Genomic DNA, 26469 nt, shown 5'->3' on the forward strand with positions numbered 1-26469 from the left:
CAGTCGCCACGTGCTTATCTTGCCAGAAATACCATAATTTCTCACATCGTCCCACGGAGGAGTTAAAGACATCCACAGTGTCCTGCCCTTTCGATCAATGGGGCATGGACATTGTAGGACCATTTCCAATTGCGACCGGACATCGGAAGTTTTTACTGGTAGCGGTAGACTATTTCTCAAAGTGGGTGGAAACCGAGCCACTCGCGAAAATAACTGAGCAGATGGTCAAGAAGTTCATTTGGCAGCACATAATATGCCGGTTCGGCGTTCCACGACGGCTCGTGTCCGACAATGGGCGGCAATTCGTCGGACAACAGCTCAGAGAATGGTGCGAGGGGTATGACATTCAGCAACACTTCACCTCCGTGGCTTATCCGCAGAGCAACGGACAGGCTGAGGTCGCCAATCGGGAGATCCTTCGGATTCTTCGAGTTCGGCTCGATCATATCGGTGGTAGCTGGGTAGATGAACTCCCGGGCGTGTTATGGGCTATTCACAGTACCCCTAAGGAGGGAACGGGGGTCACACCTTTCCACTTGGTGTACGGAGGGGAGACTGTCGTTCCCGTGGAGGTCGGAGTAGAATCCGATCGGGTACAATGGTACGACGCGAGTAACGCCGAGCGGAGGCAACTGGAGTTGGACATGGTAGATGAGGCGCGAGCCAAGGCAACCGTCCGGCTAATGGCGTACCGGCAAAGAATGAAGCAGAATTACAACAGGCGAGTGATTCCCAAGGCATTCCAAGTCGACGACTTTGTATGGAAGAAGGTGAAGCCGGTCGGAGATGTGAGCAAACTGGAGGCACCCTGGGCTGGGCCCTTCAAGGTCTTTGAGAAGCTCCGATCGGATGTCTATTACCTCGAAGATGAAGATGAACGACAGCTAGAACGACCATGAAACGCTAAACATCTCCAGCCGTATCGAGTTGGATGAAAGGTGTGCCCATGTAATTTGATATATGTACTTTCCGTTCCTCGACTCCCTTTGAATGCAGGAATGATATCAAAAAGAAAAGAGTACGCCGAACGGCTAGACCCCATGAAGACCGTCGAGCGGCGACGTTAAACTCTAGAGTCGAACCGACAACTATAAACCCCCTGGCCTGAAGATCGTCGAGCGGCGACGTTAAACTCTAGAGTCGGACCGGCGACTATAAACTCCCCGGCCTGAAGACCGTCGAGCGGCGACGTTAAACTCTAGAGTCGGACCGACGACTATAAACTCCTCGGACTGAAGACCGTCGAGCGATGACGTTAAACTCTAGAGTCGGACCGGCGACTATAAACCCCCCGACCTGAATACCGTCGAGCGACGACGTTAAACTCTAGAGTCGAACCGGCGACTATAAACCTCCCGGCCTGAAGACCGTCGAGCGGCGACGTTAAACTCTAGGGTCGAAGCGGCGACCATAAATATCCCACTCGGAAGACCGTCGAGCGGCGACGTTAAACTCTAGAGTCAAACCTGCGACTATAAACCTCCCGGTCTGAAGACCGTCGAGCGGTGACGTTAAACTCTAGGGTCGAAACGGCGACCATAAATATGCCGCTCGGAAGACCGTCGAGCGGCGACGTTAAACTCTAGAGTCGGACCGACGACTATAAACCCCCGGCTTGAAGACCGTCGAGCGGCGACGTTAAACTCTAAAGTCGGACCGACGACTATAAGCCCCCTGGCCTGAAGACCGTCGAGCGGCGACGTTAAACCCCAGAGTCGGACCAACGAATGTAAAACCCTGGCTCGCAGCTCGCCGAGCGGCAACCATAGGGTTCAGCCTTGGCATCGCGTAATCCTAATGGAACTTACGAAAGAGTGATGGTCTTGTACTCGACTGCTGAGTGGTAACTCAAAGATCGAGAGGCAAAGACTCGCACGAGTCAGACAGCTCGCTCGAATACACATGTCGATTGGACGAGAAGCCAAGGAAAGGCCATAGAAGGTTCATTGATCAAAATTAGCCGAATGGTGAGTACAAAAAGTGAAATAGGCCGAACGACCAATACACATCCACGACTTTACTCTAAATAATTAAAAATCTCATCCGGAATTGTGGTCAGAAGATTAGCATGATCGCGGACGGGAATAGTGAAATCTTCAGAAAGTCGACCCTTTTTCTTCAGATAGTCAGCCGTGGCTGTAATGGCCAACTCGAACGCATGGACGAGACGAGCGCAAGCTTTCTCTACCAAGTTCTCCCACAGACGGCGCCAATTTGATCCTGTCCGGGTACTGAGTCGATAGACACTGGGAACGTGGCACTCTCATTGACGGCGTATGAACCTCCGACTGGCGTGAGCCTCCTGTGAGAACCTGCAAACACAAAACCGAGTTGGGAGGGGGTTCCCGACGACGACCCTCCGACGCTCAAGTTAGCTCCGGCGAGAAGAGATCGAGGCAGAATAACGAGCGTGAAGACTAGATACAGTGATGAGAATGCATACCTCCGTCGAAGGTTGGGGGCCCTTATATAGGGCTTCCAGGGGGCGCGTGCATGTTTTCCGAGACGTGCACGCTCCTCAAAGCATACCTAGAAATGGTCGTGTCAGAAAAGTGCGCTTGACGCCATACCTCAACCGTCCGAGCATATCTCTGACATGACAGTGGAAACTTCCACCGTACGATTCTCTGTCCGGTCCGACCGTCAACCATGCTGTTCATCTGTGACACATGTCTCGAGAAGGATAACACCGGCTGCCCCCTTTGTCTTCTTCTACTCCTTTTGTCTGTTACTAGCCCAACCGGGAGAGATGCAGGGACCCACTACCGTCCGGGAGGAGACATGTATTGGTTGATTCGCAACTCGTCCGAGTGAACAGGCCGCTTGGCGCCTCAACTTTCCTAAGCGGACTTATGAGCGTCGGAAACCCGACCCGCAGCCGAGTTGTTTCTGCACCGCACCGGGCGCGGTCATGGCCGATCGGCCAGGTGGCCTTCCGATCGACCACACCTTTGAATTGACTATCTTGGCTTTGACCTCCACGTGTTATTGGTCTCTATCCCGTACGAGACTCCACTCTTACTAACGGATCAGAATGCATTCATTAATAAAATTTATAAATAAAAAAATAAATTTGTAAGTTTATAATATCAAATCTACTAACGGACCAAATAATTTAAAGAAATATAAAAATTGTAAACAATTAAACAAATTAGAATTTAAAATTTGAAACTAACTCAGGATTGAACAACTGTTTATACCCTGAGCTTATTCGCCCCCATCTTGATTCGGTCTGAACTCAACTTTGATAAGTTTAAAAAAAATCAAAGTTGGACTCGATTTATCTATAATCCTAATTCCTTTTACCACTTAGTCGTTAAGTTTGTTTTTAAATATATAAATTTAGTATATAATGTTTCTTGAATTAAATAATCCTTAAATTATTTTTAAAAAATATATTATATTATTATATATATATATATATAATATTGATGTTGTGGACAAATACAATTTAGTCGTTTATCACAGCCAAACTTGACTTGGTCAATTTAGAATGATCAAAATTAGCATATTTAAATCAAATAATGTGTTGGTTGGATGAATTAGGGTCAAAGCTGACTTTTATTATTGATCAAACGTAATCTTAAGCTAGGATTGTGATAGAATTTGAAAGGCAAAGCCTTTGTTTTCATTTTTCATCCATTTTTAAAAATGCCTTTTAAATCTAAGGATAGAAGCCATTTCATTATTTTTATGAAAATTTATAACTCTTAAACATTTAAAAATATAAAAACAATTAAATGAACTTAATTCCCTACTATATTTTAATCTTCATTCAAATAAATTTCATTGTATTTTATTATTATAAAATAAAAATACTAAATAAATATTATATATATATTTAAAAAACATTAAAATTTTAAATATAAAAAATTATTATAAATTCTTCTTGATCTTTGAATCATTCTCCTCACCCAACACAATTTTTTCTTTTATAAAAATCTTTTTTCGAAAAAAAGTTTTCAAGGGCTACAATATCCACCGTCCGTATACAATTTTTCGGGATCCAACGGTGGATCACACCCGCATAATTTAAAGCGATCTGCCCTGCCCGTTAAATATATACGAGCCGTCGGCGGCCTCTTTGTCGTTGCTGAAGAGAAAAAAGCCTCTCCTTTTTCCTGGAGAAGCGTGGGCAGGCGCTTCGGAAGGGTAAAGATCGGACCTTTTTTGCTTTTTTCTTAATCCTTCGGCGTCGATTTCGATCTGTGGAAGTACTGTATGTTTGCTTATTTGGTGTTGGTCGTAGATCTGGGTGGTTATATTTGCTTTGGAGACACCCGTTTTTTGATCTGATATCGTTTTAGATCGTTCTTGTTGCGTGATGCTTTTCACGAGCGAATCCTGGAATCTTTAATCTTATCTCTCATAGAACGAGACTGGTCTCGGCGCAGCTGCTTTGGATCTGTAGAAGGTTGATCTAATTGTTGATTGCTTGTTCATAACCTTTCAATCGTGTGGATATAATCGTTTTAGATCCAGTTTATCGCAAGACTTTTTGTCGCGACTGATGGTTACTGGTTGCTTCTTATTTATTTGAAATATTAGATCCTTCTGCATATGGATTTTAAGTACCTGCAACTATGATATTAAACACTTTTGTTTTTGGACATGGAATCATATGCCACTTTGACACCTCATAAAATTCTCTAACGATAAATGTTATATATTCATATTTTTATGAATTGCCAACTGTTAGTTAATATTTTTATCAACAAGTTATGATTAAATTGTTGCATTAATATACTATATGATGCAATATTCATCAAAAGTGTTATTCGAAATTAAGTCAGCAATGTGCTAGATTTTGTTACAAAAAAAAAAGTGATATATTAAAAACCTGTATGTGACAGATTTGTTTAGTACCACGATGTTCATGATAGTCATAGTAACTAACCCTTCTTCTATGCATTATTTTTAAAATCATCTCGAAAAAACACAGTTAGTTTCTAAGCAGCATATTTGAAGTTTTTAGTCATTACTATTGGAATAAGTTTTATGCACAATATAGTACTCATACTATTATATCCTTCTTTCTTAAGGTTTGATTCATGTTCTGAAAACTAGACACGCACTGTATGTTTCTTTTGTTTCATGTTTTCTTGAAAACTGAAATAATGTAAATTAGGTGCATTCCTAATGCCGACTAGTAAACATTTCCAATTGGAGAAAAAAACTTATGTAATTTGGTTCTGTCTAGTGTATCATCTCTAGTTCAAATATTTGATTGTATGATGGATCTTTGTGGCTTTTATATATAGCAGTTTTCTTTTGAAATGTATGCACAACAATACAGCTAGTATCATGGTATGAATATTCATGCACATGTGACCATTTGATGATATAATTTGTGACAAAGTGAAGAAATACCACACTGACAGTGCACAAGATCCTGATTACTTTTGAGGAACTGATCTCATTTGGATTTCTAAAACTTATGAACCATCAGATGGGATACTAGCCTTTTGTAATTTCATATCTATACCACTTCCTGCCGAGATTTGTTCTAGTGGCATTCATTGGTGCTACTTCAGGTGCTTATAAGCTTGAAAAACGTAGCTCTTATCAAGTGGGTCGACTCAATATTGATTTTTTTAAAAATAATATTGAATTCCTAATGCTATATTGTTCTCTATTTTTACTATGGATGGTTTGTGCACATTTTAATAATGAGATGCTGTTTGAAAGATTGAATTATCTGCTGACTGTTGCAGTGTTGCTATGTAGGCCATTCATTGGCACGACATGGCGGATCAAATTAATCGCCCTACTGCAGTTCATAAAGTTGTGGGTCGAGTCCACCTCAGATCAAGCTTTTCTCAAGATGCACAGGCCCACAACTGCAACTTGTATAACCCTTTTTTGTATGAACGACAATTCACAGCAGCAAATTACATGAATGGAGGGTTTCAGAAACCATTGCCTGCCATCACATCTGTCTCACCTGTGTTTGCCCATGCTCCTTCAGAAAAAGGCCTTGCTGGCTTTGCAATTGACTTCCTTATGGGGGGAGTTTCTGCCGCAGTGTCTAAAACTGCTGCAGCTCCCATTGAACGTGTGAAGCTGCTGATCCAGAATCAGGATGAGATGATCAAGTCTGGTCGCCTCTCTGAACCTTACAAGGGAATTACAGATTGCTTTGGCCGAACAATTAGAGAAGAAGGTGCTTTATCTTTATGGAGAGGAAATACAGCCAATGTTATCCGTTACTTTCCCACTCAGGTAATTTCTATGTGTTTATGCTTCATGCTATAATTTATATCCTGTATGCTTATTTATATAAAAATTTTATGCATCACCATAAAGTGCATTAGATTGTTAAATTTAGTTCTGCAATCTTTTTTCTGAATCTCTGGCTGTTTAATAGGCTGAGTTTGTTTATATCCTGAACATGTTTTTAGATTGATATTGTTTCCATCTGTCAGAAACTGATATTGTTTTCAGATATATAAAAGCTAATATAATTCTGATGATAGTGTTGTTTATGTTTAATACCAGTGATACAAATTTGAAAATGTGAATATGCCACTGTTTCTGATTATTTTGTCGCTACGTATCTGAGAATATGATGGTTGCCAGGCCCTGAACTTTGCTTTCAAGGACTACTTCAAGAGGATGTTCAATTTTAAGAAAGACAGAGATGGGTACTGGAAATGGTTTGCTGGAAATCTTGCTTCCGGTGGTGCTGCTGGTGCCTCTTCTTTGTTCTTCGTGTACTCCTTGGACTATGCCCGTACACGTTTGGCAAACGATTCCAAGGCAGCAAAGAAGGGCGGGGAGAGGCAATTCAATGGTCTAGTTGATGTTTACAAGAAGACCTTTCAGTCAGATGGCATTGCTGGACTATACAGAGGGTTTAATATCTCATGTGTGGGTATCATTGTCTACCGTGGACTTTACTTTGGAATGTATGATTCTCTGAAGCCAGTCGTCCTTACTGGAAAGTTACAGGTAATGCTTCGCCTTAGTTGCAAGTCCTATTAGATCATCCTATTCTAGATTCTCTCCTTTGGATTAATCTACTAATTTCAAGGCAAATTAGACAAGTAGCTGTTTCTAGGAAAATTTAAAAGTTCAACCCTACCCTATCAAAACCAAAGTTTAAATTTTGTGTTTGTTCTCTATCTTTCTATTATAATAGGACATTAAACCAGGATTTTGGCATCAAAATGAAGTGTAGGAGGTCCATTTATGACCAAGTTTTCCAAAAGTGGAACAAATCTTAGAACTACTATGTTCAAACGAGTTGATTTCAATGAACCTTGAAAGAGAATTGTTGGTTGGAACAAAGGAATATAAAATTTTTTAGAGTCCCAATAGCTCAAAGTCATAAATTGACTTATTCGACCAAGTCTATGCAATTTAAGAACAAAATAATTTAAAGTCAACCTGACCAAACTCAAGTTTTTAAATTCTATCTAGATGTTTATACCGTATCCTACTCTTTGCAGGATAGTTTCTTTGCAAGCTTTGCACTGGGTTGGCTCATCACCAATGGTGCCGGCCTTGCTTCATATCCCATTGACACAGTCAGAAGAAGAATGATGATGACCTCTGGAGAAGCAGTCAAGTATAAGAGCTCCTTGGATGCCTTCTCCCAAATATTGAAGAACGAGGGCGCAAAGTCCCTGTTCAAGGGTGCTGGCGCAAACATTCTCCGTGCCGTCGCCGGTGCTGGTGTGCTTGCTGGTTACGACAAACTGCAGCTGATTGTTTTCGGAAAGAAGTACGGCTCTGGTGGCGCATAAAACCACCGCAACACATGCCTTGCCCTTCCATTACATATCTTGCAATCCAAATAATTTTAGTCAGCTGGAGAATCACCCTACATTATTTGGAGTTCTGTTCTCCAAAACATTTTTAACTATGAGCATTTTTGCTTTAGTTTCTTTGCGATGATGGCGAGAAATGTCGTCTTCCTGACTCATTTTTATCAGAAGATGCAATAAAATGATTAGATTATGTATTAAAGCTGAACAAATGGTTTTGGCACAGATAAATTTTGTTTTCACCCTTAAGGATTTACTTATCTTTGGTTCAAAATGCCCCTTTATAGAGAGAACTAGAAATGTAATTGGTTGAACATGATGGCAAAAGGGTGAGTACGCTCGCCCTCAGCACCCCCGTCAATCCATCTCAGGACCAACACGGAGGAGGTAAATCACGGACGGCTACTAGCCTTTGGAATAGTGACTAACACATAAGAGAGGTATTTATCTCGGTTTTGTCGAGATTCGAATCTCAGATATCATGATGACAACACCTTATGTGCTAGTCATTAGATCCATCCGAAGGGATAAGCAAAAGAAAAAGGCGATAATGGTGGTGATTGATAATGATTAAGAGGACGAGGAAGACTAGCAAAGGAAGAAGAAGATGATGGTGGTGGTGATTGACAATGATTAAGAGGATGAGGAAGACTAGCAAAAGGAAGAAGAAGAAGAAGAAGAAGAAGAAGGGGGCAAATGTGACTGGTCTATATTGATTTTTTTGATCATATCAATTGATGCAAAGCATAGCTAGTAAGGTTGTAGAGCTTCATAATCTAAGGAACCTAATAACAAACAAAACAAAGGTCGATCTAGCCATGCTAGAAAAAAAAAATACCCCACCTCTCATACATAAGATTTGTTTCTACAATAGATTAGAGATTGAGAAGCTCAATTGTTTGCTTCTTAAGATGATGAAGCTTCCACCCGAGTATGTCATCCATTGTCGGTCCAACCCAGTTAATTCTAATAGAAATAACTAATTCTCAATTTTGAGTAATTGACTGAAAGTTCATATTGGAGTTGGATCAATTCAAGAATATATCATATTATGGAAAACTCTATTCACTCAAGGAGATTAGAAAGATCGATCGATAGAAAAAGTTTTTTTTATGACTTGGGATATAGTTTGAGCTCGAAACTTCTAGAATAATTTCTATGATCTTTATTAGCTACACCAATTGACACCTTAATTTATATGGCTATCTAATTAAAGAGGAAGAAGATGATAAAAAGTAATTAAAATTGGACATAAAAAAGAAAGAACAAATAGATATTCAATATGAAAAGAGAATAAAAGGAAAGTCTCGCTACCTTGCATTTAAAATTTCAGTATAAAAATAAAAATAATAATACTATTGCAAAATGTTATTCCTTCTTCTTATCTAAGTGAAGAGTTTTAAATAAATCAAATACTTACTATTTGTTACTGATAATAAGTTGCACTTAAATCCTTAATACTAACCTTAACCATTAATTAATTAATTTATATATATTGACATATCAATGATATGAGAAATTTTCAAGTTAAAATTAATATATATATATATATATATAAATTAAAATAGATATACAGGAATAAAAAACATATATAAGAATACAACTTTCATAATGATATATACACCTTGTTTTCTATTTAGGGCAAAAGTTAAAAAGACTCTTTAGGTAAATCATCAAAAGAATGTCACCTTTTTAAAAAAAAAAAATTAAAAATTAAAAATCAAAAGAACATTCCATAAAAAATTTTATTCTTCGAATAATATCTTTTATTCAATTGTGTAATTGTTATAATGGATAGAAACTAGTAGTAGTTAAATATTACAGAATTATAATACCGTTGGATAGAGATATTCTAAGATTAAAATTTCTAATGTGACGTGGTTTGATTTTGTTTTTGAAATTTTTTTATTTTTACCCTTCTATTTATCTAAAAAATCATTTGACCAAGTAAAAAATAATAGATAAATAATAATAATAAATACATATAATAACTCTTTAAATATTCATTAGAAGTCCCCATGAAAGAGGAGAACAATCAGTGTGCCATAAAATATCATTACATGGAACCCTAAATATTACCCCAAGGCGGCTGAAATTAACCATGATTCATAGTTCATAGCTCACAAACATTTTGTCGCTTAGCAGTGTTTTTTTTTTTATCATGGCAATTCATGAACAAAAAGATGCAAAAAAAAAAAAAAAAAAAAAAAAACACAGAAAAATATAGGTTCATTCTGCATGCAATTAGATATGATGTGATGATCGTGGAGGCTCCAAACTTTTTTTTTTAAATGTTTTTTGATGTCGATGAGGAATAGAGTCTGGAACAGTGTTTCATGGATTTATAGAACCAAAATAAATTAGAACTTGAGAAGATCAAAATGCTGTATAGATTTACGCTTAAAACTAATCAGGAGATTAAAAATCAGATTTTGGACTCAGTTTTCTTCCAATTCGAGGCAAGGGATTTCATTGAGGTCGATCTCCAGCAGGCCGTGCCTCGCCGGCGCAGCTTCGTTCTCGAGCTCCGACGGCGACGGAGATCCCCGGCTGGCGCTCACGTTGGATTGCGTGCAAGGCGGCGGCGGCGGCGAGGATGAGGCGGCTGGATGGGCGCCGTGCTGCGCCGCGGCTTCGTTGAAATGACGGCGTTGGTGGCCGCCGAGCGCTTGCCCGCTATTGAAGCTCAGGTTGCAGTACTTGCACCGGTGTTCGGTGACGGTGGCCGCCTCGTTCTCGGGTTCCTCGCCGTTGTTGGTGGCGTTGCTGGTCTTCGCCGCCTTGTTGTGGCTGGCTCGGTGTCCGCCCAAAGCTTGGTGGGAAGAGAAGGTCTTGAAGCATATGGCGCAGGCGTATGGCCGTCGATCTCTTGCAGCGCCCGTCGAGGAGCTTGCTAACTCCAGATCTTTGATCCTCGCCTTTTTGATCCTCTTGCAGTTCGAAACCGCCATTAAGTACTCATCCAGCTCATCAAAATCGGATCTTGGGGGCCTCTTCCCGGCGGAGATGTAAATCAAGATCGTGGCGGCGATGGCGGCTACAGGGTCATCGCCGCCTCCGTCACCGTCTCTAAAGGCGGGCGCTTTTCGACCCCTCTTCGCGGTCGTCCACTTCACTGGAGCTCGAGGCGGAGATGGCGACGGCGATCGCTTCTTATTCTTGGCTTCCGGTGGCGGCGCAGCGCCTCGGTAGTCGCGCTCAGGGTGGCAACGCAAGTGGCCGAACAAAGCCTTGTCGGAAGGGAAGCTCTTCCCGCACTCGGGGCAGGTCGAGCTCTCCATCGCAGCCGCTTGCTCCGCCACTGGTCTCGCCTCCACCGCCGCTGCCGCCGACGTCTCTTCTCTCGGGGGTTTGATTCGGATCCGGAGACGACTACTCCCGTTCACAATCAGCTTCTTCTCCTCAAATCGATCGCCGCCTTCCATGACTTCAGCTCCCATCCACGATCCCCTGCGCGAGAGCATCGATCAAGACGTGAAATAAGAACCAAAGAACTTGAAACCACCACGAAGCTTTTCAGCTTGCGAAATCGAAACACCACCTTTCTCGATCAGTTTCCAAAAACTCCAAAAGCCGCAACGAATCCGACCCCAAGCTTCTCACTCAATCGATCACATCCGGCCACCGCCACGAGCTCGAACAACATTAACTGCGCAATAAAAACACATCAGCTAGCGAAACCGAAACCCAGCTCCGACAGCTGAAACCGAGGCTCAAGGAGCCTCCTTTCGCCACAGAATCGATCGACAACGAGCAACAAGCTACGTTCCAGTGAAAAAGGAAGCTTTTTTATGGGAGGGGGGATGAATCCAAACACCAGCTTTCTTTCTTTTTAATCTAAAAAGGAGGGATCTTGAGAGAGGGAGCAGAGCTCAAGTGGCGGAGCGAATCCATTCCCTCACCTGGCGAACCGATCGAGCTTATCTCCGACCGGGGAGCACCGCTTCAGCTGGCGGCGCTCCTCCTAATCACTCTTTTAATAGGTTAGAAGCCTCGAGCCTGCCACGGTGGCGCCGGCGACTGAGTCGGCGGAGCAACGTTGGAGCGAGTCTTCTGCTCCTCATCGCCATTCACCATGCGTTACTTACGCTTCGCGTGCCCGCTCCGCTTGTTTTGGAAACCCATCAAACGCCTTATCTGGCGCGATCCCAACCGTCCGATCGCATCCACAGATCTCCTACCATTAAGGTGAAGATCTGGACTTGATGGAATTGGAAATCTATCCATATATTTCTCCTCTCCCCTCCCTTAAATGCCCTCCCTTCCTACTTCTTCTCTATTTCAATTTCCTAATTATCAACAAAAATCAATCCAAAAAGAAAAACAAAAAAAAAAACCTCTTTTGTTTTTATGAGGTTTATTACATTCTATATATCAACGACATAGATCGAGGTAGATGATCTTTCTCCTGATTTATCTATCAAACCCTAATTTTCACACAAAAACAATCGACTAATGGTGAACTGAACTGCTGATAGTAAATTGGGCACACAGATTGGTCAAAAGATTGCACAGCCCAAAGCAGAGTAATTAAGGAAGAATTAAAGGGGGCTTTCGAAGAACAAAGTCCAACCCAAACTATTCTCATGTAAATGACACACCATTAAGGAGGGGGTTTCATTTCATTTCATGACTGGTTTCTTCGCATTCTCCTAAAAAGTTTTTTTTTTCTTCCGCTGTTGCATTTTAATGTTTGTTCAGGTTTCACAACTCTGCAACTGGCTAGGCCACATCAAGCCTCGAGCTCTTTAATACAACGAGTCCATCTGTACTGACCAGCTTGTTTGTTTTTTATTCATAAACGACCCTGTTTTTATTATAATAATATTGGACTTTTCGTAGGTGTGATCTTATTAAATTGGTTAATGTAGGTGCGAATGTGGGTTTGTGGTAGTAGTGAAGGAGTCGTCTTCAACTTAATGGGTCTTAATGAATGTTTTATATGTGGATTAACACCCATTTATTGTGTCTTTATGGGGATTTTTGATAGTAAATAAATGCATAAATTTGTGATCTCTGAGGAAGAAGGAAAATGAATTTTAAGAAATTGAGGGGGTGAACGTGTTAATTCCAAGTGTCGTGGATTTCCAATGGACATAAGAGAATCTACTTCCAAGATCCAGTAAGGATGCTCCACAATGTTGGGAAGAGAATCCATGTGGTCTAGAGCGTGCAGATATAGACATGCCGATGAAAAATAATGAATTAATTAAATAATTAAATAAATGGTAGAAATAAAAATAAAATAACAATTGATTAACTGTTCTATGAATTCAAGATGAAGTGTAACAAATAAAATGAAATGTCATGGACAATAAAAGGGTAAGATCTATTGGGGAAAATAATATGATGTCATGCCGGGTGGGCATGTCGGCCGAGCAGAAAGTTTGTACAGGAGGATCAGTCGGGCGGATAGAGCAGCTGATCGGGATGTAGAGTCGAGCGGTCGAGCAGACAGGCCGGGCTGTCAAAGAGGTTGGTCGGGCGGACAGTGACCAATCGGGCGAGGAGCAAAGAGATTGATCGGGGTGTAGCGACAGGTCGTGCGGTCAAAGAAGTCGGTCGGGTAGACGAAGAACCCGACTGAGAGTGGAGAGGTTGGTTGAGCTAAGGGGTCGACCGAGGCCTGCGAGAGTCGTAGTTTCCGATTAATGATCATTACTTGCCGAGCAATGAAACGCCGTCCACCGTTTCACTCATTATCACTCAATCGGTTTGATCATTACGTGGTAAAATATTGGTTGTTCCACTTGGAAAAATTTTATCCTGACTGGTCTGACATTTGGAGCGCGCAAGTTGTGCCCGCACACAAGTCAACATGATTCAATGCAATCCAAGCCCTAAATTTGCACTCCATGCCCCTGCGCACCCATGCATGAGAAAGAATCTCTCCCCATACATTTGTTTCACATTCTCATTGCATGTGAATCAATATAAATCAACCAACATGTCATGAAACTCCCAATGTAAGACTAAAGTCTCATTCACAATAGAGTCTCTTTCATTTTCCACCTCTTCTCCATTAACATCACTTATATCCAACAAGATCCATCCAAATGAGCAGGTTCGAATAAGTGGAGATCGGTATAATTGTAAATCATATCCGGTTTGTTAGAGGATGATAGATTTATTATAATGAACAAGAGATTAATTCCTGACAGATCTAACCTATATAGAAGTAAATAGAATTTTGTAGGAAAATGGAGCTAGTACATCTAACTGGATAGAAACATGAGAAAAAGATATACACTTCCATTTCCAAATATATCCACATTGGGAAAAGAAATTTGCCATAGACTAATGTTTCATTCATGGATCTTAGCGGTATCATTTATATTTTACATAATATGTTTTCTAAGTATCCAACACAAACATAAAAAAGATAAATTTAGGATCATAAAATGATCACAAAAGATCCTACAAACTTCCCTTCAATTTGTGCACTTGACAACTCACTCTTTATTGATCTCTTCATTAATGGCTCCTTATTGTCCAGAACTAATCTATCTAAAATTGGTGTACAAAGTTATCATTTTAAACCTTTTTTTCCTCTTGCTTCGTTTTTTTATTGTTGAAATGTATTTCAAAATTCAATTTATAACTAATCTTTTTGATCAAATCGGAACAATCATGAATTACAAAATTAGAGATTTATTGTTTCAATTGGGACATAGCCGATACATAATATAAAGTTAATTATCTTGTCGTAGAATATCATAAAAGTTTGGACTTTTTATTTCATCATAGAATTTACTTATTAGTTTTTGTAAAGTTGATTAATTCAGATTATTCGGTTTAATCAATAAGAAATTTTAAAAGCAAAACCGAATCAAATTAACATGTAATTTATTTTTTTAAATAATTGAACTTTTGACAAAATCGATTAAATCAGTCAAAACTAACTTTTTAAAGCAAAATATCTTCTTTTTTTGGAAAAAAAAACTGAACTGCTATTTTAAAATATGCAAGTTTATTGAAAATTACTAAATTTATTATTATATGGTGAAATTTTCACACATGAAAGTTCAGAAAATAAATTAAATAAAGCCAGCAAGTTGAAATTTGAATTTTTTACGATCAATGCAATCTTTAATGATCACATATATATTTTGAAGCTGATTTCCTAATTCAATTTTTTAAAAAACTAAAGAGACAGCTGCTCAATCAAATTCAAGTCATTCATTGATTGATCTAATTCATGGATGTGTATAATACATCACACAAACGCACACCATTTCGTTCGACTACTTCAATCATCTGATGTCAGTTATCGGGAAAGTGTGATCAGAGTTAAAAGTTCCAATTAACAACTAGTCTAAGTTTTCTATTCGATTAATTTATTTATTTTTAAATATTAATTATTACAGTTAAATCGGTTCAGGATGAATTTAAAAAATTCAAATTCAATTTAAAATTCACTTATTCACCACTAATCAGTGGCACCATCTAGGATGAATTAGATATTTTCTAATTATTTACTTAGTAAAGATACACACTTAATTAAATAATAACATGCAAAAGAAAGTAAGGAGATAAAATATTTATTTAGTTACCATATGCGCGGTTATTAATTTAAGACAGTAGAAATGCACTAATAAAAAGTTCCTTCTTCAAAAATAGTCGGAGATAGAGAAGCCCAATGTAGAATATACTGGACTAGTAAAAACATAATTTGGAAATTAAGAATGAGTGTGTTCTCTATAACTAGCTTATAGTTGTCGAAATGACCATTTAGGTGATGAGATAATTCGGGGTGTCTCTAATGAGCTTAATTTTATCTCCACACAACGACTTCAAACTGATCTAGTAACATTGAAAGATATTCAGTTCATTGAGGGTGACTCGATTTAGCTGACATGGATTCCCGATTATTATCCTTGTCACAATATCTCTTCACTTTGGAGATGTTTCGAGTGAACGGAGGCACCTCAAGTCTCGTTGCTGTCATCCATAGCAACGACTCTGACTCTGGTCATCCGAGGTGCATTGGGTTGGGCTATTTGAACCACCTCGAGTCTCTGGTGTCGAGACACTTTGGTGTTAGGAGGGGGAGGGGTGAATAGCTCGCTCGCTTCGCTTCGATGATGAGTTGCAGCGAAATTGACTCGAAGCAATGTCGTTGCCTTGATTTACTTGGTATCCACCTCAAGTGAGGTGGCTAATCTAAGGATCCAACCCCCTCTCACACATCTACTATGAAAGAGCTACTTCTCAGAAACAATCTGGAGGCGGAGAAGTCTCGTACAAGCTCACACAGAGAAATACAAGAAGGACAAGAAGAAGCTAATACAATAAGAAATCTTACAAGATTTATAGCAAATGAAACTCTAACTTCTTTCTTCTTGCTAGACACCTCTTGATCAACTTGGAAGTGCAGCAACGCTTCTCTCGAAGTCTCCAAGAACTGGTGCTGAGCTGTGAGAAATCTATCGTGCGAGCTCTGATGAAATAGTGTCGAGCAAACCCTTTTCTAGGGTTACTGTTGGCGCCTTAATCGATTAAGCCTTTTCTTAATCGCTTACAACATCAGCAACCTACTTCAAAAGGCTAGTTTTTCAAACTTAATCATCGATTACCCTAATCGATTAAGCCTTCCTAATCGATTAGTCTAATCGATTAGGAAGCTTTCTGTTCGTGCAAGAATCGCTTAAGATGTGTCTAATCGATTAGCTTGATTAATTAGATACCTCTCTGTGCATTCGCAAAAACATGCTTAATCGATTACCCTAATCGATTTAGCATGTCATAATCAATTACCTTAATCGATTACGGCACTTTCTATTTCATCACAGAAAAATCTTAATCGACTATCCTAGTCGATTAAGCTATGCTGAATCATTATCTTAATCAATTCAATAACCCTAGCTCCTAACTCGATTCCTAGGGTTTCTTGCCCAACATCCAATCAACCGTGACTTATTGGGACTCCTTATTACTTAGCATCTGATCAAACATTACCTGCTGAAACTTCTTTACTAAGTGTCCAGTCAATCCTTTGACCCACTTAGACTTTTCTTCTCGTGCCAAGTATCCGGTCAACCGTGACTTGTAGGGACTCCTTATTACCTAGCATCTGATCAAACATGACCTGCTGAGACTTCTTCACTAAGTGTCCAGTCAATCCTTTGACTCGCTTAGACTTTTCTCCTCATGCCAAGTATCCGGTCAACCTTGACCCACTTGGACTTATCATTTCGTGCCAAGTGTCCGGTCAGCCTTAACCCACTTAGACTTCCAATCATCAGGCATCTAGTCAACTTTGACCCACCTAGATTTTTAACTATCCGACTTCATACATCAGGACTTCCTTATTGCCTAGCTTCACTCGCAAGGGCTTTTAACTTGAATTCACTCACCATAACTTTTCATCTACCTAGATTCACTTACTAGGACTTTTCACCTGACTTCACTCATCAGGATTTTTCAACTGCCTAGCTTCACTCACTAGGGCTTTTCGCCTGACTTCACTCACCAAGATTTTTCAATTGTCTAACTTCACTCACCAGAATTTTCCAATTGTTTGATTTCACTCACCAGAACTTTCTAGTCAAGTATCTGGTCAACTTTTGTTGGAACACTTTAGAGCTTGAGGAGAGGAGGGGTGAATTGCTCGTCTCACTTGCTTGCTCGCTTTATAGAAGTTGTTGCAACAGATAAACTTGAAACGAACTTCTCAATGCTAATACAAAGAATTTATTTGGTATGTACCTCAAGATGAGGTGACTAATCTAAGGATCCACACATGAGCACACCCGCTACTATAAAAAACACTCCTTTTCAGAACAATCCAGAGTTGAAGAAACCTCGTACAACTCAACAACAAGATACAACTCGAAACAAGAAGTACATACATAAATACAAATGAAAACCTTCTTGGTTGATATCTTGTTGCTTGTGAATGCCTCTAGTAAGCTTGGAAGTGCAGCAACACCATAACCCTAAGCTTCAAAGAAGTGGCAAAGGAGATGGAGTAAAGAGTTGTTGCATTTAAACTTGTCATCACATTTATATCTGTGTTTCTAGGGCTCACAATCGATTGTTATGTTAGATCTAAACAATCTCAGCCATCTAAAAGTTGCAACCTGAGCAACGGTCATATCCCAATCGATCGGCTGATCGATTAGGGGCAGCTGGTTTGATTGAATGATCAATCCAAAATCCTTTTGTGTAATCGCAGAAGACCTCGGAATCGATTGACCAATCAATTTCGGCTTCCTCACATCATCGAGAGAAATCCCAACCCAATCGATCAACTGATCAATTGGGGAGTATCTCGATTGGGAACCTTTCTATGCTCGCGAGAAAGGCTACCAATCGATCAAATCGATTGGCTCAACCCTAATCGATCAACTGATCGATTACGTTGTCTTTACAAGCAGTACTCTCCCAATCGATCAACTGATTGATTAGGTTGTCTTTATCAGCAGTACTCTCCCAATCGATCAATTGATCGATTGAGACCTGGTTCAATCGATCACCTGATCGATTAACCAACCCTAACTTGTTAAAACTTAAGTCTAGGGTTCCTTTACCCAACATTTGGTAAACTGTAACTTGTTGGAACTTCCTTGTGCCTAGCATTTGGTCAACATTAACTTGTTGTCACTTCACCATTAAGTGTCTAGTCAATACTTTGACCCACTTGGACATTTCTCCTCGTGCCAAGTGTCCAATCCTCCATGACCCAGTTGGACTTCCCACTCACCAAATGTCCGGTCAATCCTGACCTGTTGGATTTCTACCACTTGGATTCACTCACCGGAACTTCCTCACTACCTAGCTTCACTCACTAGGACTTTCCCACTTGACTTCACTCATCAGCATTTTTATCTGCCTAGCTTCACACACTAGGACTTTCTCACCTGACTTCACTCTCCAAGATTTCTATCTGTCTAGCTTCACATACTAGGACTACCTATATTTGTGGCTTCACTCACCAGGACTTTCTCACTGCCTAAGTTCACTCATTAAGGCTTTCACTTAGTTTCACTCATCAGGATTTTCCAACTGCCTAATTTCACTCACTAGGACTTTTCAACTACCTGGCTTCACTCACCGCAACTTTCTCTACACCAAGTGTCCGATCAACACTGACCTACTTGGACTTTCTTCTTCTGCCAACCTTTCCGTTGGACTTGCCTTTGCCTAATCTCTAGTTAGGATTTTCCAGTCAAGTATCCGATCAACCTTGACCTACTTGGCTCTTTTGGTCAACCTTTGACCGTCAATCTCTCATATGGATAGTTATACCTACAATCTCCATATATTGTCAAACATCAAAACTCAAGATTGAGTCAACTCAAGTTTTGTCAACCTAGTCAATCTTGAACAAGGGAAAATTGTACCAACAATCTCCCACTTTTTGATATTTGACAATACGTTTAAGTTAAACTAATCTCATAACCTCAACTTCTTCTTCATGTCAAAGTATGAATGAGTGCTTCCTTGATTCTCCCCCTTTGGGTGATCTCCTCCTTTGGGTAAATGAAGATTTACTAACTTAAATCCTACATTCTCCCCTTTTGGCACATATAAAAAACTCTTCTCCTAAAGAGTTATCTCATGTTATTTACAACCTCACTTGTTCACAACATCATAATAAAGGTTCCATACTCTTCATTTGTTGCCAATGCTCAACCTTGGAGCATACTTCCATCATACAATGCTCATCCTAGAGCATTTACAATAATGAAGGTTTACAACCTTCTATTGTTTCGTTGAAAGTAAATTCATATCTTTAAGGAGTAGCTCCCCCTCAAAACATACTCTAACTTTTTATCATTGCACTAACAATCACTTGGAGTTCCTAAACTTTTAGGAAACCCAAAATTTAAAGCTTTCAGGTTTAAAAATTAATATTAAATGCAAACCTCTACCTAAATTTCAACTTAGTCTTCCTTAACCATTCTAATCTTATTTTTATCATAAAAATTACCCTTAAATATTCATAAATAAGTTTGATAGGGTTAGGAATGATTAATATGAATAAAAGTGACTTAATGGACTGAAATCAAACCAACACAACTAAAATCAACTTTCTAATCGATTGAAGTTGGGATTCAATCGATCAAAGTCATTCAATCAATCAATTGATCGATTCAACGAGCTTCTATTCACAAAAAAAAAGTACCTAAATCAATCAATTGATCGATCCAGATAGGGTCAATCGATTGACTGATAGATTCCGAGAGCTTTTACTCATGGAAAACTCAATTTAATCGATCGGCTGATCGATTGAACTCCTCAAGCTAATCGATTAAGTTTTTGATTTTTCTGAAATCAACTATTGGCCAAATTTTAGAAATGCCTAAATAATTTTATGGTTTTACAAAAATCATAAAATTTTGCGTAGGCATTACTTAAGTCATATACTATCATGAAAAAATAGTTCTCCAAGAAAATATATCTCTTTTTCAAAGATTGACACAAAACATGAAATCATTGAAAACTTTAATGTTTTGCTTTAGTTTGTGTTTAACTATACAATGGTGATTTCTATCAAAAAAATAGCCTTCACCAAGGTTTTCTAAAAATATTTTGAAATGATTTTCAAAATCAATTTCCAACCATGTTCTTTGAGTTAAATGCACATGACTTGTACATTAGCTTTCCTAATGATTGAATAACACATAAACTATGTGATTTGATGAAATTAAAACTCAAAAAGATGTACTAAATTAACATATTGAGTCTTGTTCATACTCCTAGCATCTCACTTGTATTTAATATGTACTAAAATACATGCAAGTAACTTATGGTCCTTGTGAGTTGTAGATATTAGTTTTTCCTAATTTAAGAGTTATGCATATCTATCTAGGCATTTAAAATATAATTATCTACCTAGGATATCATTTGTTAACTAATGTCATTGTCCTTAAATACAAGAAATTAAAGTAATGCATGATGATTTATGACATATATCAAAATAAATGGTTTTTCAAAAGAAAAAACATGCTATAGCTACATGTATATAGATATGATATGATATGTAATATTTTTCATAAAAATTATTGAATACAAAATATGATATCATGGCATATGATGGAAAATAAAGCATGGCGATTTAGCATAAATGAAGTACCTGTTGGGACCGATGTGCCCGCTAGAGGGGGGTGAATAGCGTCTCACCCAAATCACTCGCTTCCTACACTTGTTAGCTAGCGCAGTGAAAATACAAAGCAATACAGACACAAATACGAAAGCTAAATACAAATACAAAGAACAAGAAAGAGTAAGCAAACCAACACACGCCGATTTACGTGGTTCGGAGATAAAGCTCCTACTCCACGGCTGTCCGTAAGGTGGACGATCCCTATCCGTCGGTGGATTACTCCCCGGAAGACCCCCGGCTAGCTCAACCTCCTTGTGGGTTGAGAAACCTCACCACAAACTCACCAAGACCTCTTGGACACAAGGGAAACCTTGAGCACTTTTGTGACTACTAATTAGGCTTTAACCAAGTCTAATTTCGTCAATCCAAATCAAGCTCCCAAGCTTTGGTTTTATAGCCCGCGGGTTGAAAACCCCGCCTACCAGTCGGCTGCTAAAACATGCAGTCGACTGCCCTCTGTGGAAATTCGACCGTTACACCCCAACGGCTCGATTTCACACATTCTGTTCGCTGCCAACCGACTGCCCCAGTCAACTGCACCAGTCGACTACAATGCTGCTACAGTACCCTAATTCTAATATTTTACCCCGAGTACATTCACTCAGCACTCGTCTCTGCCCGACCAACCTAGACCTAGCCTTCTAGCCTCCTCCATCAGCCTTGCGTCCCTCGGATGCCTCCCCATCCTTCACGTCTTGCCTTCTGGAGCTTCCATTGGCCTTGTCATTGTTGTCGGGTCTTCCTTTGCCAAGAGGTCGCGCCTCCGGGACTTCATCCATTGCCAAGTTACACTTGGACTTACGTTGCCAAGACTACATGCTTGGACTTACACCGCCAAGACTCATCCTTGGACTTTCCTCCTTTGCCAAGATCACACTTGGACTTCCTTGTTGTACCTGTATCCTGCACACTCACAATGCATATCAAATACAACAATAAACCTAACTTAAACTTTTGCCCAAACATCAAAACCTATGGTCACTAGATTGCTCCAACAATACCTAGTTCATATATCTAAGTCTTTCTATGCTTAAACCATTTTCTTAACTAAGAATAACCGAAGTTGTCCGTTTTTCTCCCAAGAAAATGTTAAAAATCTCAACTTGACATTTTTTTGAATTATCCAATTTGTTCTAATTTAAATTAAGTCCAAATCTTTAAATTTTGACATATTTTACTCTTCCAAAAGAGTAAACAATTAGACCTTCTTATTTTTAAGGAGTACAACTACCTTGAAAATGCCCTCTAATTGCCAATTTTTTTAAGGTTAGGTTAATTACCCTTCTAATTGGAGTTGACACTTTCTAAACTCATCTAGGGTGAAGAGAACACACTCCTAGGAACCTAAAATTGATTTGTGCTCCTTAGATATTCTAGATATTCACTAGGGATAACTTTCCTTGATACCTTCCTAATGAATTTTCTAGACTTCTTAGAAGCCTTGGTCACACTAGACTCCTCCAAGTCAACTTTAAGAATAAATTCCCTTGTGATTTTCGTAGTAACTTTCTTAGGCTTCTTAAAAGCCTTAGTCACATTGGTTTTTTCAAATTAACTCTAGGGATAACTTCTCTTGTTACTTTGACTTGACCACTAGACCTAGGGTTAATCTCATAGCTATATGAAACTCTATGATAAGAAGACACATCCTTCTTGACTTTAGATTTGTAACCCAAACCTCTCCTACCATTGGATGATTCTTGCCTATTTTGACTTAGGTTTGATTTCTTTGACCCTTTGACACTAATTGTCAATTTTTCTAGGGTCCTCTCTAAGTTTTCAAGTCTTGACTTCAAGACTTGATTTTTACTCCTTAAGTTCTCAAATTTTGATTGTTCATTAGAACCTTGAGTTTTCCTTTTTCTTAGGCATGTATCTAAAATCCTTAGAATTATTACTTAAGTTATCACCTACATTCCTATACTTAGGTGTGGTAGTTTTAGCATGATACACTACATCTTTTTCTTTAACCCTATCATGCTTTCTATCTTCACGATAAATAGCATTAAAATGATATAAACTGAACCTAGTATACTTTTTATCATGGGTCAAAGGAATTGGTTCAATAAATGATACCTTGGGTTTGTCCTTAGAAGCTCCCCCTCGACTTGAGCTTTCTCCTTTGACTTTGGTCGAATTATTCCCCTTTGGACATTATCTCTGATAATGTCCATTTTTATTGCAAGAGAAGCACACAATGTGCTCCTTGTCTTTGCGTACCAAGAGGCTAACCTCCTTGATCTTCTCATTGCCCTTATATGCTAATTTACCTTTCTTTTTGGTCAACTTAGGGCACTTATTCTTGTAATACCCTTTCTTCCTACACTCAAAGCATATAATATAATTTTTATTATTAACAATTAAAATTTTTATACCTTCATTTGTAGGGTTGGCATTTTCTTCTCTTGATTCAGATGTAGAAACCTCTTCCTGATCCAGCATTGATCTTCCATGCACCCCCTCAATCCTTGAGGTGGATGCTTCTTCCTCTTCATCTTCGAACGTTGAACATCTCTCAACCTTCGAATCCTCGAGCACATGAAACAAAGAGTATACCCCTTTACCTTTGTCTTGACACTCTCTTGAGGATGGATCTTCCTCCGATTTTTTTCATCTAATGAATCTCCCTCTTTGGATACTTCTTGACTTGGATCAGTGGAGGGGACTTTATAAATGTTTTTTAATTTGCTCTAAAGCTCTTTGGCATCTTGGTATCACCCAATTTGGCTCAATATATTGCTAGGCCAGAAATAGATTGACCAATAATTTGGTCACTTTGTCATTTGCCTCGCTTCTCTTGATTTGTTCTTCGCTCCATTTGCTATTCTTGATGAGCTTGTCCTTGTTATTTGTTGGAGCTCGAAAGCCTTCTATTAGAGTAAACCATTGCTCTATCTCCTCCATTAATAAATTCTCAATCCTTGATTTCCAAAGATCAAATCTCATCAATGTGAATGGTGGAGGTACCATTGTGTTATATCCAAGTACATTTTGAAAATCCATCTTAAAATTGAGCTCCTTTTGATGATAGACCTTAGCTTGTTGAAATTTTGGGTTTCAACTTCTTCTTCTTCCTCTAGCTATTTACCTTTTCTAACGATGAGTCAGGTGAAGAGTGGTATTGCTCTGATACCACTTGTTGAGACACTTTGAAGCTAGAGGAGGGGGGTGAATAGCTAGCTCTTTGCCTTTTCCGACGATGAGTCCGGTGAAGAGCGGTCTTACTCTGATACTACTTGTTGAGACACTTTAAAGCTTCGGGGAGGGGAGGGGGGTGAATAGCTAGTCTCCCTCGCTTGCTCGTTTCGTAGATGTTGTTACAGCGGATAAACTTGAAGCGAACTTCTTAACGCTAATACAAAGGATTTACTTAATATCCACTTCAAGATAAGGATACTAATCCAAGGATTCACACACGAGCACACCCTCCACTATAAAAAATACTCCTTCTCGGAACAATCCAGAGTTGGATAAACCTTGTACTACTCAATAACAAGATATAAGTCAAAACAAGAAGTAAATACACAAATACAAATGAAAAACCTTCTTGCTTGATTGCTTGATCTCTTGTTGCTTGTGAATGCCTCTTGTAAGCTTGGAAGTGCAACAACACTATAGTCCTAACCTTCCAAGAATTGACGGAGAAGATGGAGTCAAGAGTTGTCACGTTTAAACTTGTCATTACCTTTATATCTTCCTTTTTAGGGCTCCCAATCGATTGGGCATGCTCCCAATCGATTGCCACATCAGATCTGAGCAATCCTAACTGTTCAAAAGTCGTATCTACGCAACAGTCATATCCCAATTGATCAGCTAATCAATTAGGGGCAGCTAGATCGACTGGTTGATTGATCCAGAATCCTTCTGTGCAATTACATAAGAACCTGGAATTGATTAACCAATCGATTTTGGATTCATCGCATCATCACGAGAAATCTCAGCCCAATCGATTCACTAATCGATTGGGGAGTAGCCCAATCAATCGGCTGATCGATTGAGAACCTTTCTGTGCTCCTGACTGCCAATTAATCAGCTGATAGATTGATTCAACCCCAATTGATCAACTGGGTAGTCTTTGCTCGCATCACTCTCCCAATTGATCAATTGATTGGGACCTGATTCAATTGATCACCTGATCGATTGACAAACCCTAACTTGCTAAAACTTAAGTCTAGGGCTCCCTTGTCCAACATCCGATCAATTGTGACATGTTGGGACTTCCTTGTGCCTAGCATCCGATTAAGCTTAATCTACTGGGACTTCGTCACCAAGTGTTCGGTCAATCCTTTTACCCACTTGGACTTTTCTCCTCGTGCTAAGTGTCCGATCCTCCATGACCCATTTGGACTTTCCACTCACCAGATATCCGGTTAACCTTGACCTGTTGGATTTTTACTACTTGGTTTCACTCACCAGGATTTCGACACTGTCTAGCTTTACTCACCAGGACTTTCACACTGCCTATCTTCACTCACTAGGACTTTCTCACCTGACTTTCACTCAATAGGATTTCTATCTGCCTATCTTCACACACTAGGATTTTCCACCTGCTTCACTCACCAGGATTTCTATCTGCCTAGCTTCACACACTAAGACTTCCCGACTACCTGGAGTCGCTCACCAAGACTTTTGCACTGTCTAACTTCACTCACTATAAGTTTCTAACTGTCTGCCTTCATTTACTAGGGCTTTCTTCACACCAAGTGTCCGATCAACACTGACCCACTTGGACTTTCTTCTTATGAAAATCTTTCCGTTGGACTTGCCCTTGCCAAACTTTCAGTTAGAACTTTTCAGTCAAGTATATGGTCAACCTTGATCTACTTGACTCTTCTGGTCAACCTTTGACTGTAAAGCTCCCATATGGATAATTGCACCTTTAATCTCCATATATTGTCAAACATCGAAACTTAAACATCAAGACTCAAGCTTGAGCCAACTCAAGTTTAGTCAACTTAATCAACCTTGACTCAGGGGAAATTGCACCAACAACCATGACCTACTTAACTCTTCTTCTTCTGCCAACCATTCTGTTGGTCTTGCCCTTATCTAACTTCCATTTAGGACTTTCCCAATTAAATATCCGGTCAATCTTGACCTACTTGACTCTTCTCACATCAAATGGACAATTGCATCTGCAATCTCCATATATTATCAAACATCAAAACTCAAACATTTAGGGTGCCTCGGGTCATCCAAGGCGCCTCGAATGGCCAACATTATAAGTTGACAATTCTTCGATTTGCTCGCTTGGGCGATGTTCCGTTCGCCCAGAGTTGAGCTCATATGAACCCAACTCTGACTTTCTTTTTAAGTAGTCTTCCTTTCGGCTTCTTGTCCCTCGGATGTGCCTCGGTGTCCTTCTCACTCCATCGGTATATCATGTACTCTTCCATAACCCCTTGTCTCTCAAATACACCGAATCCGTCGACTTGCTTTCCGTGTCATCCTTCTCGCTCACTGCGTCTTTCGTTCAACTTGTTGGATTCCTAAGTCTCTGTACACCTAGACATAAGACATCAAATCCATAAGACTTAACTTAACTCAGTTGATCAATATCAAAATTTATCCAAAATACTTACAAAAAGT

At 39.5% G+C, this 26469-nt stretch overlaps 2 protein-coding genes across 3 annotated transcripts; one reads left to right on the top strand and one right to left on the bottom strand.

The window, feature by feature from the left end:
* The first annotated feature begins 4056 nt into the window (after positions 1 to 4056).
* On the top strand, positions 4057 to 8021 carry LOC122016287 (ADP,ATP carrier protein 1, mitochondrial-like). 2 transcript variants are annotated; one of them, XM_042573523.1, is made up of 4 exons: positions 4057 to 4152; positions 5728 to 6222; positions 6580 to 6951; positions 7452 to 8021. In XM_042573523.1, exons 2-4 carry the CDS (start codon positions 5746 to 5748, stop codon positions 7746 to 7748), a joined length of 1146 nt encoding a protein of 381 aa, XP_042429457.1. In that variant the 5' UTR covers positions 4057 to 4152; positions 5728 to 5745; the 3' UTR covers positions 7749 to 8021. The 2 variants fall into 2 exon arrangements, with proteins under 2 accessions (XP_042429457.1, XP_042429459.1); XM_042573525.1 differs by having other exon boundaries at positions 4075 to 4152; positions 5715 to 6222.
* A 2186-nt stretch (positions 8022 to 10207) lies between these two features.
* On the bottom strand, positions 10208 to 11209 carry LOC122013730 (zinc finger protein ZAT2-like). Its single transcript, XM_042569959.1, has one exon. The coding sequence runs from the start codon at positions 11207 to 11209 to the stop codon at positions 10208 to 10210; it is 1002 nt and encodes a 333-aa protein (XP_042425893.1).
* Between the last annotated feature and the right edge of the window lie 15260 nt (positions 11210 to 26469).

The sequence above is a fragment of the Zingiber officinale genome, chromosome 8B, assembly GCF_018446385.1.
Source record: "Zingiber officinale cultivar Zhangliang chromosome 8B, Zo_v1.1, whole genome shotgun sequence".
In the NCBI taxonomy this organism is placed as follows: domain Eukaryota; kingdom Viridiplantae; phylum Streptophyta; class Magnoliopsida; order Zingiberales; family Zingiberaceae; genus Zingiber; species Zingiber officinale.